General features: G+C 43.7%; 2 protein-coding genes across 2 annotated transcripts in view; both read left to right on the top strand.

Moving 5' to 3' along the window:
- LOC145407291 (glutamate receptor ionotropic, delta-1-like) overlaps positions 1-21,193 on the top strand; it is a 528,461-nt gene that overhangs the window by 111,236 nt on the left and 396,032 nt on the right. The window lies entirely within an intron of this gene.
- The window catches only part of LOC145406034 (ionotropic receptor 93a-like), a 124,933-nt gene that overhangs the window by 33,918 nt on the left and 69,822 nt on the right, over positions 1-21,193 (top strand). The window contains exon 2 of the mRNA XM_080277224.1: positions 5,600-5,780. Coding sequence (XP_080133350.1) covers positions 5,600-5,780 — 181 coding nt within the window. The remainder of the gene's footprint in view (positions 1-5,599; positions 5,781-21,193) is intronic.

Here is a 21,193-nt window from a genome sequence, read left to right as displayed (position 1 = left end):
ATAACTCATTTCCACTGCTCTCACTCTTGACTTGTGTCCTTCCAACAATGTCCAAGCTTCACTTCCTTACGTTAGAGTTGGTATCACAATACTGTCATGTAGTAACTTTTTCACTTCCATGCTCACTTCCCTGTTTCTTATCACTGCTTTCAAGGAACCAGCAACCTTTCTTCCCTGCTGTACCCTTTCAAGCACTTCACCCTCCAAACCTCCATCCTTACTCATCACACTACCCAAATACTTAAACGTACTCACATTTTCCAATTCCTCACCATCCAACCTCGCTGTACATTCACTAACTTCACCTCTTTCAAAGACCATCACTTTACTCTTCCCTACATTCACCTTTAGGTTCCGTTTCTTACACACTCTCTCAAACTCATCCACCAAGCCTTGCAGTTCCCCTTCGTCTTCACTCAACAACACAGTATCATCTGCAAACAACAGTACAGGGAGTTTCCAAACACTATCCTCTCTCACCAGGGCCACTCCAACATCCACTACCCTACCTTGTACCTCTTTTGTTACCCCATCCATGTACAGATTGAACAACTATGGAGACATGACACATCCCTGTTTCAAACCAACTTTCAAAGAGAAAAATTCACTTAGTTCACCATCCACACGCACTGCAGCCTTCGCACCATCGTACATACTCTTCACAGCATTCAACAACTTCCCATCTACTCCATATATTCTTAACACTTTCCACAATCCTTGTCTATCTACCCTGTCATATGCTTTCTCCAAATCCATGAAAGCCGCATACAACTTCTTTCCCTTCTCTAGAAACTTTTCCACTAAAGATCTAAGAATGAATATCTGATCTACACAACTTCTTCCCTTCCTAAAGCCTCCACGTTCTTCTCCAACTAATTTCTCTGTTCTTTCTCTAACTCTGTCTATAAGTATCCTACCATACACTTTTCCTATTATACTAAGAAGACAAATGCCCCTATGATTACCACACACTTCTTTTTCCCCTTTTCCTTTGTACAACGGAATATTTATACCTGACTTCCAATCCTCCGGGACTCTACCTTCCTCCCAGGCCAATCTGCACATCTTCGACATCCATTCTACTACTATCTCTCCCCCATGCTTCAGCATTTCACCACACACTCCATCAATTCCTGGGGCTTTCCCCGATTTAACTTTCTTCATTGCTTCCACAACTTCTATCCTACTGATTTCTTCCTGTCTTCTAACCTCCCTCCTTCTCCCAGCCATTCCCCAGCCACTTACACTCGCATTACTTCCATCCTCTACGTTCAACAATTCCTTAAAGTGTTCTCTCCATCTGCTCACTTTTTCTCCCTTCTCCACTAGTAATCTACCATTTTTATCTTTCACTCCCCTGCTAACTTCACTTCCACCCTGTCTTACTCTTTTCACTTCTCTCCAGAGCATTTTCTTACAGTCCCTCCACTTTACACTCAAATTCCTTCCAAATTCCTCATCCACTCTCTTCTTACTCTCTCTTACTAATCTTTTCACCTCTCTCTTCCTTTCCACATATAACTCTCTCTTCCGCCTCTCAACTTCTTCCACGCCCCTATTTCTCATCCATTCATTGTATGCTTTCTTCTTTTGTGCCACAGCCTGTTTCACCTCTTCAGTCCACCACGCTGTTCCTTGCACCCCCCTCCGTCTTCTCTTCCTTCCACACACCACATCACATGCTGCACATATTTCTTCTGTAAATATCTTACACATACCTTCCACATCTCCCATCTGCTTCAATTCATATTTGCCCAATCGTTCTTCCACTTCTTTCTTATACTCTGCCTTTTTCTCATCCTCTTGTAACCTTTCCACTCTCCTTGCAACTACTCCTTCCTCTCGTCTTTCCATTCTTCTATTCCTCCATCTTACTTGCATCCTAATTCTGGCCACCACCAAGTAGTGGTCAGAAAGTCCACTCCCCCAACCTCTATACACTCTTGCATCCTTTTGCACATCTTCGCATCCTTTCATCCACACACACATAAGCAATCATTGCCTTCCTTTCATTCAGTTCACCACCCACCCTTCCCATCACTCGCCATGTATACCTGTGGATCATTTTATGCCTGAAGAGGGTATTGGCTATCACCAACCCCCTCCCAGCACAAACGTCCACTAACGCACTCCCATTCTCATCTATCTCAGCAGGCACACCCCACTCACCAACTATTCCATCCACCTTCACATTACCAACTTTACCATTCATATCACCAATCAAAAACACTCTCTCATTCCTTCCAAACTTTTCCATGCACACTTCCACATTTGTCCAGAACTCTTCTCCCACTCTTCTAGCACGATCTTGCGTTGGCGCATACACACACACAATCGCCCACATTTGTATTCCAACTTTCAACTTTACCCACACAATCCTTGACCCAACTGATCCATACTGTCTTATGCTCTTCTTCCATCTTTTACTCACAACTATACACACTCCTTCCTTTGCCCTCTCATTCTCATCTGCTCCTGCACATATACCCCATCCATACTCCCATTCTCTCACACTTTCTCCTCTCCATTTTGTTTCAGTTATTCCACATACATCCACTTTCGCATCCTCAAGCACCTGGACAATCTCTCTCTCTTTCACCTCATCATTCGCTCCTCTTACATTCCATGTACTCATTACCAAGTCCTTTGTCCGGTCCTGGGTCGTCATCGTTTGGTCAGTCCTTGTCCGAGGCTTCTTGTTTGTTTTTTTAGTTAGTTGTTTTCCGGGGAGGGGCACTAACCCTCCGCCAACCCTTTTAGTCGCCTTTTACGACAAGCAGGGATACTGGGGGAGTATTCTTTAACCCCCCCCCCTACCCCCAGAATTGAAAGTCAGGTATAATTATTCCCTTGTACAAAGGAAAAGGGGAAAAAGAAGTGTGTGGTAATCAAAGGGGCATTTGTCTTCTTAGTATAATAGGAAAAGTGTATGGTAGGGTGCTTATTGACAGAGTTAGAGAAAGAACAGAGAAATTAGTTGGAGAAGAACAGGGAGGCTTTAGGAAGGGAAGAGGTTGTATAGATCAGATATTCATTCTTAGATCTTTAGTGGAAAAGTTTCTAGAGAAGGGAAAGAAGTTGTATACGGCTTTCATGGGTTTGGAAAAAGCATATGATAGGGTGGATAGACAAGGATTGTGGAAAGTGTTAAGAATATATGGAATAGATGGGAAGTTGTTGAATGCTGTGAAGAGTATGTACGATGGTGCAAAGGCTGCAGTGCGTGTGGATGGTGAACTAAGTGAATTTTTCTCTTTGAAAGTTGGGTTGAAACAGAGATGTGTCATGTCTCCATGGTTGTTCAATCTTTACATGGATGGGGTAATAAAAGAGGTACAAGGTAGGGTAGTGGATGTTGGAGTGGCCCTGGTGAGAGAGGATAGTGTTTGGAAACTCCCTGTTCTGTTGTTTGCAGATGATACTGTGTTGTTGAGTGAAGACGAAGGGGAGCTGCAAGGCTTGGTGGATGTGTTTGGGAGAGTGTGTAAGAAACGGAATCTAAAGGTGAATGTAGGGAAGAGTAAAGTGATGGTCTTTGAGAGAGGTGAAGTCAGTGAATGTACAGCGAGGTTGGATGGTGAGGAATTGGAAAATGTGAGTACGTTTAAGTACTTGGGTAGTGTGATGAGTAAGGATGGAGGTTTGGAGGGTGAAGTGCATGAAAGGGTACAGCAGGGAAGAAAGGTTGCTGGTTCTTTGAAAGCAGTGATAAGAAACAAGGAAGTGAGCATGGAAGTGAAAAAGTTACTACATGACAGTATTGTGATACCAACTCTAACGTACGGAAGTGAAGCTTGGACGTTGTTGGAAGGACACAAGTCAAGAGTGAGAGCAGTGGAAATGAGTTATTTAACAGGAGCCTGTGGAGTCACATGGAGAGACAGGCTGATGAATGAGGATATAAAGGAGCGTTGTGGTGTGGATGTGGATGTGATAGGAAGCGTTATGATGAACACACTGAGGTGGTTTGGCCATGTGGAGAGGATGGAGGGTGAAAGACTGACGAAGAGAGTGTAAGTGAGTGAGGTGGAGGGGGGAAGAGGGAGGGGGAGGCCGAGGATGAGATGGAGGGATGGGGTGGAGAGGTATATGAGAGAGGGGGGGGGTGAGTTGGGAGCAGGGCAGTGAGATGGCGGGGGACAGGGCGACTTGGAGGCGATTTGTTTGTGGCCACCCCAAACGGGATTGAGGCGTCTGGCAATAGATAGATAGATAGATAGATCTAGCTGTTGTGAGTGGTTTCCCACAGTAAGCGCTACCATAGAAAACATGACAGCTGCAGCACACCTCCACAGAACATGGTACCAGGTGTACAGAGGCTTACCTGATTAGGCCACTTTTAGACCCAGGTGACCACTTTCTTTGTGATTTTCCATCGTTTCTTACCAAAAGTGGAGGTTTGAGCCCCCCCCAAAAAAATCTAAAATCTGCCAGGATTGGGGGAGGGGGCAGTGGTGGAAAATCTGCAGGGATGCAGCGGGTAAAGAAGATGCGTGTTATTTGCAGAGATGGGGGCTCCTTCATTATCGAGGCTGTTTCGCTAGTGGGAGGCTTGTTTATGCCGGTTACTCTCATGGTTTTTTATTGATGGGCTCTCCCCCTCCATTCTGTGAGGATTGCTTGGTCTCCTTCACATTTCGGCACTTGCTAATGAAGTGCCTTAGGCTTGGGGATACATGCCGTCAATACCTCTCCAAGCACCCGGTGAGCGATAAATGCTTTTTTTTTTATGCGAGGAAGAAGGAACCAAAGGCCATGAGCCGGTAATAAAAATTCCCTCCAGGAGAAAAACAAAATACAATAGAGAGCCAAAGTCAAGATCCGATCATTTCGAGATGCCTGGACACACTGCGTTTGAAAGACTGGAGATCATAGGCAGCAGGAAATACAGACAGAGGAAGAGAGTTCCAGAGTTGACCTGTTGCATAAATGAAGGACTGGGAGTAACGGTTAACTCTTGCATTAGAGAGTTGGACAGAAAAGGGATGAGAGTTTGCTGCTAGACGGGTGCCACGCGCCCGTCGTAGAGGTGGAGAAATGCAAGCAGGCAGTTCAGAGGAGCAGTGCCTGTAGTATGGGAGAAGGAACTCTCAACTTTGGGATTTATGCCGTCAGTACCTCTCCAAGCACCCGGTGAGCGATGAGTGCTTGGGGAGATGTCCTGTAGTATGGGAGAGGGAACTTTCAACATTGTGAAGGCAGCTGTACTGCTGCATAAGATTTAGTACTCGGTGTTTTTTTAAGTACATCGTTTTGGTGTTTTAATGATTTCACTGTGTTTTCACGTGTTTTAGTTATATATTTTTGAGTGGTTTAGATCTTTGCCTGCTCTTGTTCTCTGTTGGGGATCTTTTACCTTGATGTCCAGGGGCAAATGATGTTGGCAGTTCCGTTGCCAGTTTCTTTTATCATATTTAATCAGCAATAATAATGTCTGTCGCAATCCTCCATAAAGAATCATAAATAAAATCATGTATTGGTAGGGAATAATAACAAAGCCCTATCATCGACATTCAGTAGCAGATTATTTAAAAAATGTGAAGAAAGACAGGTGAAATTTTGGGCCCGTACTTTCTCTTGATTCTATATGCATTTTCAGAGTGTGAAAACAGGTGTGTTTCGTGAGCTGGGTGACCTGCTGGACACTGAGCGCGTGGTTTACAACGCCTTCAGTGATATGCCGGCCAGCATGAACACGTTGGTTAGGTCCGGCACTCATATACTCTTTGACATCGACAGCAACTTTTGGAATATGATGGGGATTGACTTCTCTCGCACTGGTAAGACGAAATAAGTCAACTGGAATACAGGGGAATCCACATATTAAGCACTCTTTGTCACCGGTTGGAGAACACGCAGCTTTATTGATATGTACCCTGCTTTACTTCGTTATTCCCATAATATTTCGTATGTATTAAAATGTCTGCTATTTCACGTTTGATACACCGATTAAGTATTGGTTTTACAAGGCAACGACCGTCTTTCCGTTCTTCACTCTAGCAAACTGAGCGGCCTTTAACTAGATAATATTATGAGGGTGCAGTGTACACCCATGGGTAAAAGTTCGCTGATAATCCATTGCCGATGCTGCGTCCAAGCTGCCGCATTTTTCATTCCTCCCACAACGACGGACTTTTTTTCCCTCTTATAATCTATTTTGTTGTGCGGTTCAAATTGCTATCACATAAAGAATTTTTTTCAGTTCCTTCCATTGCCACAATCGACAGAGAAGTGTCGCTGAACTATTCTTCATTGCTGAAGATTTTCAGAAATATCAGTGACACATTCCACCTGAAACAATCCATATTAACCACCTCAATCTAATGACATATTTTCTTAATCTTGTTACCCAAGACGGTATTACCCATTCTCAAATTTTTCTTGAATTGATGTAGTTTAATTTATTCTTCGTTACCTCCTAAATCACGAGTGCTTTCTGCTAAGCTGAGAATAATGTTTGTTATTAGTAAGGTGACCAAAGTCCCGCTTTTAGGCGAGGCAGTCCCTCTTTTATTACGTCTGTTTCGCTTATTGAATTGCGACTAAAATGTCCCGTTTTTTTTTAACGCAAATTATTTAGCAATTTATTTAAGAGGAGCCTGTGGAGTCACATGGAGAGACAGGCTGACAAATGAGGATATAAAGGAGCATTGTGGTGTGGATGTGGATGTGACACGAAGCGTTAGGAGGAACACACTGAGGTGGTTTGGCCACGTGGAGAGGATGGAGGGTGAGAGACTGACGAGGAGAGTGTATGTGAGTGAGGTGGAGGGGGGGAGAGGGAGGGGGAGGCCGAGCATGAGATGGAGGGATTCAGTGGAGAGGTATATGAGAGAGGGGGAGAGGTGTGAGTTGGGAGCAGGGCAGTGAAATGGCGGGGGACAGGGCGACATGGAGGCGATTTGTTTGTGGCTACTCCGTACGGGATTGAGGCGTCTGGGAATAGATAGACAGATAGAAGATGGATAAAGGCTCCCCAGACTAATCCACTAAGCCGAGTCTTGACAGCTCTCCTGCATTTGTTCGGAACAGCTGTGGTCCCAGGGGACATGACCAAGCTCTGTGTCCCCCTTCGATCGGAAATGCCCCTGAATGCTGTGACCCAGATCCTTTGTGATGAAAAGCTTCTCTGTAATTCCCTGGACTTCACCAATCACTGATGATGGCGCTACTATGAAACTCCACCTACACAGGTTGCTTGGGAGTGAATGAAAGGCGCAGAGAGCAGGCTTTGCCCACACAGTCTTTTCCCACCACACTTGGTTCAGGCCCGCATAGACACGTCTTGGTGATGCTATTTTACACATTCTTTTACTACATTCTTGATTACACTTAAGGCATCCCGTGAATGTCACATTTGTTTGTGTAATCTTCCTCGTCTTTTAATTACCTCATTGTTTTGTATAGTACTGTCATGTATTCCGCTTTGGATAATTAGCATTTTCTACCTGTTTTCCTCCTTCTTGCTTTCGTATATAAGGTGGATTTAAAAATATATATTTGTCCAAAACCCAAATATTCTGCCCTTTTCCTTCCACCATATTGTGTAACTGATTGTTTTGAGTTCACCCTACCTTGTGCACGTGACACTATATAATATATACTGTGTGTGTCTATATATATATATATATATATATATATATATATATATATATATATATATATATATATATATAGGGTGCTCCTTAATTTTCGAAGTTTTACATTTTCTAAGGGCCACCACTCAATTTTGCTCCTCTTGGAACAAAAACCCTCCATGCAAAATTTCAGTCTTCCACTGTAGTATATACTGGTGACCCCAAAACTCAGATGTTCAGGCTCTGTGCCGCCTGGGCTTAATACCACGCCGGCGCACCTACCTTTACAATGTAATTATTAGCCCCTCGTTGGAGGGATGTCTTGGGAACAGATCCCCCACTCATTGTTGCCTAGTATGAGAGGTCATGGTTGCCTTTTGAGTGTCATGAAATCACTGACAATGAGAGTTTATGATATGGAACAGGAATTGCCACTGCTCCTCCTCTTTGGTGATGACAGGGAGCGCAACTCTTCTCTCAGCAAGGCTGTTCGTGACTTTCAGTGACTTGATGCATTGCTTGACTTTCTTGTAGCCATCTCGTTCAACTCACATGGATGGGTCATTATCCAGGAACAATTCGAGGAGCAAAGGAAGAACGGAAGTCAGCGAGTGGTGCTCGTTAGAAAAGTATTAGATGGTCTGGACCACACAAAGACCAGCAACCACAAGGCTGTCCATAATCTTGGCTGCTGCAGCATCTGTGTATGACAAGGATCCTTCAGTTATGGTTTTCAACCAGCAGAGCATCCATGGGGAGCAAATCAAGGCTTGTGGCAAACAGACAGTAACTCTACACTCATCCTTCTAGCCTGGCATTCAACTTGCTATTCACTGGGAGAGTAAGTTAGTTGCTGATGATGCTGGCCAAGAAATGTTCGAATATTTACCTATCCTGGTGTCTGGAAAGGGAGCTGTGAAGCTGCTTAACGTCCCCAAACTGCAATCAGGAGCAGGAGCTGATATAGAGTAGGCAATCTTCATTACCCTGCAAGAATGAACCTGGTGGATTTGGTGACAAACAAAACTTGACATAACAGCTAGCAACACTGGAATTCACTCTGGGGCCTGCACTCCTCTGCATTCCCCTGCAAGAAGCATATTAATGGGATCATCATCCAGAGTCTTCACACTATGCACTAGCAGCATCACATTTGGGCTGTACATCCCTCCCCTCAAGTGTTTCAAGCAGGGATGGACCTCTGTTTTGGCTGATCGCTTAGAACTGCTTGCCAACTTTCCTACCCGTTGCGACAAGGTCATCACCTTCTCCCATCTTCAACTCACTGCCCAACAGTCACAGGAAGATTACTGGGAGTTGCTTGAGCTCACAGTGATCATCGTTAGTGGAATTCCTCCTTGTGGCTTCCACATTTTGCGGCCTAGCACCTATTACCTTGTCCATGGGATGGCCAAAATCATCTGCTCAGTCAAGATTTACTTCTTCTGTAGGCAGTTGAAGCTCAGTGTGAGAGAGCTTGCCACATTTGAATGGTTTGTCATGTTTGCCATCATGATTTTTCGTCCCATTCTGGTTCACAGCACCAGTTGCCGCATCTGTTTCTCTGAACAGCCTGAAGTTTCTTCAAGACATCCTGGACTACATTGACTTGGACTTCTCATCCACTGCTGTGCAGGTCTTCAGTCCCCATCGCTGATACCTCTCTGAGGAGCTGGCCGGCCAGGCATTCTTTGACAAGCCCCTCAACTTGGAAATGAAGAGGGCCATGGTCACAGCTCTTCAGGACAAGGAGGGTAGTCAGCTTGAGAAGAGAAGGATTCTGGAGCTTTATGTGGCTGTCATTCGAGTGATGAACCTCCCTCATTTCGTAACAAGCACATTTGCTGCCTTCCGTTCTTCCTTGACTCCTCCAATGGGTTCCTGGATGTCAACCCATCCACATGGGTTGAACGAGATGATTACAAGAAAGCCAAGCAATGCGTCCAGTCACTGAAATTCACAAACAACCTCGCTTAGTGATGAGTTGCACTCCCTGTCATCACCAGACACAAGGAACAGTGGCAATTCCTGTTCCAGGTCATAGAGGCTGATTGTCAGTGCTTCCCTGACACTCAGAAGGTAACCAAAACCTCTCATACTAGGCAAATGTGAGTGGGGAATCTTTTCCCAAGACATCCCCCAAACACGGAGCTAATACTTACATAATAAGGGGGACCTATGTATGTTGGCGGGGTATTAATCCCAGATGGCACAGAGTGTGAAATTCTCTCGTCTCTGAGGCACCAGTAAATAATACAGTGGAAGACTTAAATTTTGCATGGAAGGTTTTTGTATCAAGAGGAACAAAAGTGAGGGGTGACCTTTAAAAAATCTACAACTTCGAAAGTTAAGGACCATCCTATAGTGGAAGAACAAGATTGAGGAGATGGTAGGGGGATGAATATAGTTTTGAACGGTGAGTTGTTTGAGAAGGTAGAGTGTTTTAAATATCTAGGGTCACATGTTGCTGTGGATGGAAGAATAGATGCAGAAGTGAAGTTTAGAATAAATGAAGTAGGAAAGGTGCTGGGAGGAATGAAAAAAGGGTTTAAATGTCGTTTGCTTAGAATGGATGTAAAGAGAAGGCTGTATGAGGGTGTTGTGGTACCGACTGCGTTATGTGGGGCTGAAACGTGGAATATGGGTGTAGCAGAGAGGAAAAGTTTGAATGTAATGGAGATGAGGTGTCTGAGGAGTATGTGTGGAGTGACGCGTATGGATCAAGTGCGAAATGATGAAGTGCGAAGAAGAACTAGAGCTGTTCGGGAGATGGCTAGTAGAGTTGAGCAGAGGGTGTTGCGATGGTTTGGGCATATGGAGAGAATGGATAATGAGCGATTGGTGAAAAAGATAACAAGATCTGATGTGAGAGGTGTAAGGCTGAGAGGAAGACCACGAATAGGATGGATGGACAGTGTGAAGAGAGCGCTGGATGCAAGAGGGATGTCTGTTGAGCAAGGAGGAGTGGCCGTGCGTGACAGAAATAAATGGAGAGAAATTGTGAAAGAATAAGTGATTACGCAGCCCTGAGGGGATATTCTCCCGCATTTTTTTTTTTTTTTTTTTTTTTTTTTTGTGTCCGACTCTGGGCATAGGCTTTACAGCCTGCTCTCAAGGCCCAGTAGTCCTCCTACATATCATACACCTCTCTACATGTCACCACTTCGGCGCTAACACCCACCGTCCATATTGAATACATGCTAGGGCTGTCTCATACAGGACTGGTGTATTGGTATTAGCGGGGGTACTTTTATGACATGTCGGCGGGTCATCTGGTAGATCAGGAAAGTCTGCTTCTATGAAATTCAAATCCTTAAACTGTTCCCTGCCCCAGCCAGGATTCGAACCTGAGTCCATCAGGACAGCAGGCCGCCTCTCTACCGATTCAGCCACCGCATTTGGTCTGGTCAGCTTTCAGGTCAGGTGCGGGTAAGGGGATGGGTCTGTTATGATGTGGCAGGGGTAAACCAGCTCTGCTGTTAGGCCCTGCCGAGGGTATCACTGATTGCATTGCGCAGTTGACCCTTGTGCGGTGTGGTGCAGTGAGGATCTGTCCATTCTCCCCTTTGGGGCTAAGATGCGAATGAATGTGTTTGAATGGATGCGTAACTGGGGAGTGTGTCGTCCTGTCTCGGCTACCTCCCTTTCCTTGGGGGAAGCAGCCTAGGTATATATCTATCTATCTATATCTATCTATCTATCTCTATATATATATATATATATTGAACAAAGGGAGCCAACCGTTCACTGTTTTGCCTTTTGTCGCTAAGAGGAGTCAGCAGCTGGCCTCGGCCGTTCTGTGAGCAGATGTGTTGTTGAGCTATGCTTACTACTGTAATGTGGTATGTAGGTGGTTTGGTAGTTTTCCAAAGGCAGACCAATGGTGCAGCAATGTCAAGTCGATGTTGATCGTTTTCTTGGATATCCAAGGGATTGTTCATAAGGAATTCGTCCCACTCGGCCAATCTGTCAGTGGAAAGTTATACTGTGAAGTTTTGCAGCGTGTGAGGGAGAACATTCGCCACAAACGTCCAGAACAGTGGAAGAACAAGAACTGGGTACGCATCATGACAACGCCCCCGCCCATATATCAATTGTTGTCCGACAGTTCCTGGCTTCCACAAACATGGTAGTCATTCCCCACCCACCTTATTCACCTGACCTTGCCCCCTGCGACATTTTCCTGTTTCCCAAGCTGTAATTACGACTGAAAGGACGTCGATTTGACTCGATTGAGGAAATCCAGACAGAATCGCAGAAGGTGCTCAAGACCATCACGCCTGAAGCCTTCAAGGGATGCATGGACTCGTGGAAAAAACTCTGGCACCATTGTATACATGCCCAAGGGGACTACTTCGATGGCAACAGTGAGAACTAGGAGGTAAGGTAACTTATTTTCCTACAATATTCAAATTACTGAAACTTTTGGTTTAGCAGTGCGTGTATATATATATATATATATATATATATATATATATATATATATATATATATCGTAAGGGGTGGCCATAAACAAATCGCATTTATGTCACCCTGTACCCCGCCATTTCAGTGCCCAGCTCCCAGTTTACACCTCATTCTCTCATATACCGCTCAATTCCACCCCTGCATCTCTACCTTGGCCTCCCCCTCCCTTACCCCCATCCACCTAACTCACATTCACTCTCCTCATCAGTGTCTCACGCTCCATCGTCTCCATATGGCCAAAATACCAAAATGTATTTGGCCTAACGCCTTCTATCACTTCCGCATCCACACCACAAAGCTCTTTCACTTCCTAATTTGTCAGTCTGCTCTCCATGTGACTCCACATGCTCCTCTCAAATAACTGATTTCCACTGCTCTCACTCATGACTTGTGTTCCTCCAACAAAGTCCAAGTTTCAGTTCCATACATTAGAGTTGGCAACACAATACTGTCATGGAACAACTTTCTTACTTCCATGCTCACTTCCTTGTTCCTTACCACTGTTTTCAAAGAACTAGCAACCTCTCTCCCTAGTTGGACGCTTTCAAGCACTTCACCCTCTGAACTTCCTCCTTTACTCATCACACTACCCAAGTACTTAAACGCACTCACATTTTCCATTTCCTTCTCATCCAACCTCACTGTACGTTCAGCGACGTAGTTTCTATATGGACCATAACTTTACTCTTCCTTATATAACGTTTAGATTCCGTTTCTTACACACTCTCCCAAACTTATTCACCAAGCCTTTCAGTTCCTCTCCGTCTTCTCCTAACTACGAAGTATCATCTGAAACAATAGTAAAAGGAGTTTCCAAACACTGCCCTCTCACATAAACGCTGCTCCAACATGCACTGCCCTACCTTGTATCTTTTTTATAACTCCATCCATACACAACTTGAACAGCCATGGAGATATGACACATCCCTGTTTCAGTCCAACCTTCAAATAGGAAAATTAACTCAGTTCACTGTCTACACGCACTGCAGCTATAGCACACTCATACATACTCTTCACGAGATTCAGCAACTTCCCATTCGCTCCACATATTCTTAATACTTTTCATTCCTTGTCTATCCAGCCTATAAAATGCTTTCTCCAAATCCATGAAGGCCACATACACCTTTCCCCTCTCTAGAAACTTTTCCACTAATGACCTAAGAATGGATATTTGACCTACATAACCTCTTCCCTTCCTAAAGCTTCCTTGTTTTTCTCCAACTAATTCCTATGTTATTCCCCTAACTCTGTCAATAAGTATCCTACCATATACTTTTCCTATTACACTAAGAAGACAGTTGTCCCTACGATTACCACACACTTCTTTTTCCCCTTTTCCTTTGTGCAGGGGAAGTAGTATACCTGACATTCAATCCTCCGGGACACTACCTTCCTCCCTGGCCAATCGGCACATCTTCCACATCCATTTTACTACTATCTCTCCTCCGTGCTTCAGCATTAAAGTAGCCTACACACTCCGTCAATGCCTGTGGCTTTTCCCATTTTTACTTTCTTCATTGCTTCCATAACTTCCATCCTATTGATAACTTCCTCTCTGTTCACATCCCTCCTTCTGCAAGCCATTTCCCATTCACTTAAGCACATATTACTTTCATTCTCTGTGTTCAAGAATTCTTTAATATGGCCTCTCCATGTGCTCACTTTTCCTCCCTTCTCCACTAGCAATTTATCACTTTTATCTTTCACTCCCTGACTAGGTTCTACGTCACCCTGTCTAACTGTCTTTACCTCTTTCCAGAACATTTCCTTACATCCCCTCCACTTAACGCTCAAAATCCTTCCAAATTCCTCATCCAATCTCTTCTTTCTCTTCTCAATCTTTTCACTTCTTACTTCCTCTCTTCATAGAACTGTCTTCCATCTCAACTTCCTCCACACCCCTGTTTCTCATCCACTCACTACATGCTTTCTTCTTTTGTGCCACAGCCTTTCTCGCCTATTCATTCCACCTTGCTATTCCTTGCACCCCCTTTCGTCTTCTTTTCACCCCACACACCTCCTCACATGCTGCACAGATTACTTCTGTAAATATCTTGCACACACCTTCCACGTGTACCTCATGTGCTCCGAATCAATTTTACCCAATTACTCCTCCACTTCTCTCTTATATTATGCCTTTTTCCCATCCAGTAACTTAATTAGTGATAGTATTGTTTTTGCCACGAATGATCCACCATTGATAGGCATAATCTCCTGACTCACACCATCGATAAATCAGTTGGCCTTCATCGAGAAACTCACGCAGTTGCCCTTGATATTTCTAAAGTTTTTGACAGAGTGTGGCACCGTTCCCTTCTATCAAACTCCCTTGCTATGGACGAACGTCTTTCATTCCTCTTATTTCTTCTCATTTCAGCGACAGAAAAATAAGAGTAAAGGTATATGATGTACATTCTAATTTCCACTCTATTAACACCAGCATGCCACAAGGATCAGTTCTGGCTCCAACCATATTCCTAATTCATATTAATGATCTCTTATCTGTCAATCATAATTCCTTCATATGCAGATGTCTCATAGGCAGATGTCTCAACACTTCAAAGTTCATTCACATAAACATGTATTTACAGATTTTAATATTTCTACCTCACAACTCAGTACAGCCATCTCCATAAATCAAGACTCATCTGAGATCACTGAATGAAGACAAAATAACCTAGTCTCATTTAACCTTAAAGGTAGTAAAACCAAATATATACAATTCAGTAATAGTCAGATATTGCCAGGTTCCTATGTTAACTTCAATGCTACTAATATTCCTGTCTCCAAAAGTATTGCAGTTCTCTGTGTTTCACTTAACAATTACCTCAGCTGGACTCTTCTGTCAGATCACTTGCTGAAACTGCCCCAAAGAAACTTGGATTATTGTACATAGTCCGTAGCTTTTTCACTGATGAGCAGTTGGCTATAGTTTATAAGCAAACAGACAAAATTCAGAACAAAGCTGTTAGAAATTATTAATAACTCTATTATTACAAATAAACTATCTCTCCTACAGGTAAGAAGGAATGCTGGCTCCCTTGCATTGTTACCGATACTTTTATGGCAAATGCTCTGATGAAGTTGCATCCATTGTGCAACCTCTCCAAGCCTTCCCTTGTGCCTCACAGGCATCTGGTAGTGCTCATGACTGAATTGTCACACTGCCATATTGCAGAACTTCCGCCTATCAGCAATCTTTTTTCCCCGAACTGCATCTCTTTGGAACTCACTTCTCCAGAGTTGTTTCCAATAAACTTCAACCCAGACCTGTTGAGATCCAACTGTTACAGATTTTGTTTTATGAATGGAGGACACCAGTAATCTGGTGTATGGATTATTTTTTTTTAATTCATTTGTTTTTTCTTCCTCTGTTCTGTAATAAAAAAAAAAATCCTCTTGCAACCTTCCTACCCTCCTTGTATGAACTACTCCTGTCCCTCCCTTCTTCTATTCCTCCATTTCATTTCCATCTTGACTTTCACCACCAACAAGTAGTGGTCAGAAAGTCCACTGCCCCAACCTCTATATCAGCGTTTCTTAACCTTTTCCGACCTCAGCACCCCCTGCAGTAAGGCCACACAGTCCAGCACCCCCTTACATCTGGTTACTTGGACAACAGTTGCTACACTGCTACAGTTACTATATTTCTACTTCATGGATAAAGTAAAGTGAAGTTCTTATTGACAATTTATTTTATACATTCTCCAAAAATAAAATATCAACGATGCAAATACTAAGCAAAACGAATATATGTTGCATTTTCCAGCACCCCCTAAAACTGACTTCAGCACCCCATGAGGTACTAGCACCCCAGGTTAAGAAACGCTGCTCTATATGGTCTTGCATCCATATATATATATATATATATATATATATATATATATATATATATATATATATATATATATATATATATATATATATATATAATTGCCAGGTAGCCTGCTATTGTGAGCAGAGTTATTTTTGTAAGCTGTACATTAATTTATGTGCTCTTTTTCTCCCTAATGTTTTATTTACTTTATTGTTTGTTAGATTATGTAATTTTGTCTCAGTTTCTGTGCTAAATAATTAAGAGTGCTACGTAATGTAAGAAAACTCTGGATATTGTGGATGTCTTCGAATTGGCAACCGTTGCTTTCTCGAGAATTTAATAGATGATTCTAGTTCATAGGGTGCTTATAAAAGAATCGGGAAGAGACTGGAGTAGTTTCAATCAGTTTGAGTTCAGTTTGAGTGTAGTTAAGTATCAGTGCAGCTAGTGAAGATTGTATATCTCTAGCACACATGAAAACAGTGAAGTGTAGTTGGGAAGCATTAAGTGTAATTGCAGTTAATGAAGACTGTATCACTCCGGTAGTTGTTAAAACAGTGAAGTGAAGATGGCAAGCATTAAGTGTAATTATCTGGAAAATAAAGACAGTGAATTTAAGAAGCCAGTGTTTATTTACAAAGCCTGAGCTGGTCTTGTGTGCAGTACACCGAAAGGCTGACCATAATAGAACAACTCACTGGCCAACGTCATTCCTGTACTGAACTACAGCTGTTGGAGCCTGTGGCAGTGTAGGGTGGAAACATAACAGTGGTGTCAGGAATCTGGATCATTAATTGCTGTAGTGAGTGTAACCTTCGACATGGAGGCAGATGTGTTCAGTTATGAGGCCAAGCAAAGCAAGAAGAGACATCACTGGCTGCCATTATGAAGCTATTGCAAGAACAAAGTGTACAACTACAAGCAAAGAGTGAAGGAAAGAAGTCACAGAACAATTACAGGCACAGAATGAAGGAAAGAATTCAAAGAACAATTTGTGGCACAAAATGAAGAAATCAGAGAACAATTGCAAGTACAGAAGGAACAGCTTCAAAAGGCATTGAAGGAGCAGCAGAGGAAATTACAACTGAGGATGCAAGGAGAGTTAGATGCGTTCATGGGGGAACTGAACAAAGAACAGGAACAATCGAAGGAGAAAGTATATGATGAGCTAAGGCAGCAGAACTTTGAGGTAAGCAATAATTTGACGGAGTACAGACAGCATGTAGACGACCAGTTGAAGACAGTTATTGAGGGAACTGTGATGGAGTGCAGACAGCATGTAGATAACCAGTTGAAGCATATAGTCAACCACGGAAAGATAATTAATGAGAAAATTGAGACTGTAAAAAAATATTGCACTACAGAGCCTCAGGCTAATGTACAGGGAGCCAATGAAAAGAATGGAGAGTGTATGGTGAATCTTGACGGATCCCAGGCATTTAAAGGTAGCGTTACCGGGATGAATAATCAGAATGCAGAAGTTTTAAGTCCTGAACTTAATTATGATACCCCAGTTTTTAGGCCTCTAACCAGTGAAGTGCATGGCTATTAATAGGGGTACAATTAAAAAGAAACCTCAGGAATCTGATGGCAGAGTATCTTAGGAAGCTTACCACGAGCAGTTTGAGTTTCTCTCTTATCAGAATGGTTGGGATGATAGGCAGAGGGCAATGCAGCTTGCTACTAGCCTCAAAGGTGCCGCAATGGAAGTTCTGGGCCAGACGTCAGTGAAGGAGAGGAACAGTTATCAGTCCCTAGTTGAAGTGCTGGAGTGCAGATATTAGACCATGTATGAGACTGAGGTTTACAAAGCAAGGTTCCTGACCCGTTTACGGGTTCGAGGCGAATCCCTACAACAGCTTACTCATGACCTGGAAAGTACGGCATACAAGGCATACCCCGGAACATCACCTAACCTGTTGGCTATTCTTCTGAGGGACCAGTTCATCGATGCTCTTGAGAGCTCAGAGTTGAAAGTGCAGGTGGAACAGGCACTGGGAAGATGCGTGCAAGAAGCACTAGCCAGGGCTCAAGAATTTGAGTCCTCTATTGGGTCCAGTACGTCCACTTTTCAGGCAGGTTGTAGTGTAGGTTTCAAGACAAGAAAGGCCAAGTGCGTGAAGCGCAAAATTTTGAAGGAAGTTGCTGATACTGTGAAAAGCCAGGACATAGGAGAGAGGACTGCTACAAGTGGAAGAGGAAATGGGAGATCAGAGGAAGTTGGTGCTATTGTGAGAAGCCAGGACATCAGAAAGTGAACCGTAACAAGTGGAAGAGAGAACAGAAGATCAGATGAGGTTGCTGGTTCTGTGAGAAGCTAAGACACAAGAAGGTGGATTGTTACAAATGGAAGAAGAAGCAAGAACGGAACAGCGCAAGGAAACCCATGATTATCACCTTAGAAGGGTGCTAAACACTTGGTGAGATGGGACACTTCAGCAATGATTGTCCACATGAGAAGGATGGCAAGAAGAAGACTGCAGAAGACACGAAGGATGAGGGTAAATTAGTAAAGGTTGGTGACAAGAGGCACCAACCAGCCAGTTTTTCCCAAGAGGTCCCACCACTGGGGAAATGCAAGAGAACCTTAACCGATAACGTGCGAGAAGATGGTAGAACAGACGGCAACAGTGTTGTAGGAATGGGAATTTTAACAAGATATGCCACCATGCTGTTGTGACAGGGCAAGTATCAGCTGAAGAAGACCTAAAGAGAATGCAGATGGAGGATGCAGATTTACAACCAGTGCTAGAGTAGCTGCAGTGGAGTACAGTGCGACTATCTTGGGAAGAGGTTTCCAGATTCATCCCCATGACCAAGAGCTACTGGAGTCAAAGGGACCTTCTTCGTTTGAATCACAGACTACTGGTGCATCAGTGGAAGACACCTGATGGCCTCAACAAGTGTTAGCAACTGATGGTTCTGAAGATAATGTGGTCCGAGATCAGGGATGAGCCCCATACCCAGATCATTAGTGGGCACCTGGGAGTGAAGAAAACTTTAAGTTTGCAGTGACAGAGGTTCTACTAGACTGTCATGTGTCAGGACGTTTAAGAGTGGTGTCGGATCTGTACTGTGTGCAGTCCTAAGAAGGGGACAGAAGAAACGTGGTTGCTCCCCTCTCCAGCTGTACCATGGGTGCACCAATGGAAAGAGTCACGGTGGATATTGCTAGACCGTCTGCAGCTCACTAAATGAGGAAACTGGTATATATGTGTTATCATGGACTATTTCACAAAGTGGCCAGAAGCCTATGCCATCCCCGATCAAGAGGCTGCGACAGTTGTTCAGGTGTTGACCAGATTTTCTTTCCTTTTGGGATCCCACAAGGGCTACATTCAGACCAGGGTAGAAACTCTGAGTCTGCTGTGTTCCATGAGTGCTACAAGTTAACTAGGGATCAAGAAGACCAGGACAAGCCCATTAAGACCACAGTCAGGTGGGATGGTTGAGAAATTCAACTGGACCTTGGGACGAGAACTGGCTAAGTATTGTATAGAGGGACAAACGGAACGGGACCAGAAATTACCTGTGCTGCTGATGGCATATCGGTCTGTATCCCATGAGTCTACCGGCTACACCCCTGCAAAACTGATGTTGGGCCACGAGTTATGCTTAACCATTGACTTGTTAATGGGAGGACCACCTGGTGAGGAGCTGCCTACAGACACTTCCAGCTATGAGATGCATCTTCAGGAAAGGCTAGCTGAGGTACATCATCAAGTGCGAGAATCTCTAAAATTTTCTGGCGAAGTGATGAAGCTCAAATACGATGTCAGGGCAAGTGAGGTGAGCTTCAAGGATGATGACATAGTTTGGTAATACAATCCTCAGTGATAGAAGGGACAGTCACCGAAGCTGCAGAGCCAGTGGGATGGGCCTTACACAGTGTTGGACAGCCTATCAGACATAATGTACCAGATTTGGGGAGGCAGGAAGTCTCGCCCCAAAATGTTCTGTGGCAGTACCATGGGCCAGGACAGTACAGCTGGGACATCTCCAGGGAATACTCCTCACCTGCAGCCGAGGATGTTGAGGGGGACCAAAGAACTGAAGTACAAGATGATGGTGATAGTTTCCCGATGGAAGAAGTAAATCAAGAAGAGGACCAAGACATTCCAGGAGGAGTGGACTATGTGGAAGAGCAGGGATGTCGTTGGAAGTGGCATAGGAGAAGATCTGATAAGTTGAAGGATTATTTTGTGTATAATTAGATATTTCAGTAGGAGTAATGATTATGACTGTAAGTACTGTGTAGTTTTGTCAAGAAGACAAATGACTAAGGACGGGGTAGTGCTGAGAAGAGGGGTTTGCCAGTTGATTGGTGCTGGAGTGTTCCCGACGATTCCCGAATTTTTTTGCTACATGTTAGAGTTGCCATTTAGCCTGCTGTTTTGGATGGAGTTATTTTGTAAGGTGTATACTGATTTTTGTGCTCTGTTTATCTGATGTGAGAGGTGCAAGGCTGAGAGGGAGACCACGAATGGGATGGATGGACAGTGTGAAGAGAGTGTTGGATGCGAGAGGGATGTATGTTGAGCATGGAAGAGTGCCTGTGCATGACAGAAGTAAATGGAGAGAAACTGTGGATGAATAAATGATGACGCAGCCCTGAGGAGATATTCTCGCAGTTGACCCTTGTGCGATGTGGTGCGTTGAGGATCTGTCCCGTCCCCCCTTTGGGGCTAAGATGCGAATGAATGTGTTTGAATGGATGAGTAAATTGGGAGTGTGTCGTCCTGTCTCGGCTACCTCCCTTTCCTTGGGGGAAGCGGCCTGGGTATATAGAATAGATATAGATTTCTCTATAATGTTTTATTTACGTGATTGCTTATTAGATTATGTAATTTTCTCTCAGTTTGTATGCTACATAATTTAGAGTGGTACATAATGTAAGAAAACTCAGGATATTTTGGATGTCTCAGAGTTGGCAACTGTTGCTTTCCCGAGAACCTAGTATATTATTTTAGTATATATGGAGCTTGTACAAGGATGGGGAAGAGACTGAAGCAGTTCACTCTGTTTCATTTCAGTTTGAGTGTAGTTCAGTATCAGTGCAGTGTCAGTCCAGTTAGTGAAGATTGTAGATCTCCGGTACTCGTCAAAACAGTGAAGTGTAGTTGGCAAGCATTAAGGGTAATTGCAGTTAGTGAAGACTGTATAGCTCCGGTACTTGTGAAAACAGTAAAGTGAAGTTGGCAAGCATTAAGTGTAATTATCTGGATAATAAAGACAGTGAATTTAAGAAGCCTGTGTTTATTTACAACGCCTAAGTTGGTCTTGCATGCTGTACACCGAAAAGCTGACCATAATAGAACAAATCACTGGCCAA

This window comes from Coenobita brevimanus, chromosome 8, assembly GCF_032717465.1.
Source record: "Coenobita brevimanus isolate Jiangsu-jjx chromosome 8, ASM3271746v2, whole genome shotgun sequence".
In the NCBI taxonomy this organism is placed as follows: domain Eukaryota; kingdom Metazoa; phylum Arthropoda; class Malacostraca; order Decapoda; family Coenobitidae; genus Coenobita; species Coenobita brevimanus.
This window is presented reverse-complemented; position numbering and strand designations above follow the sequence as displayed.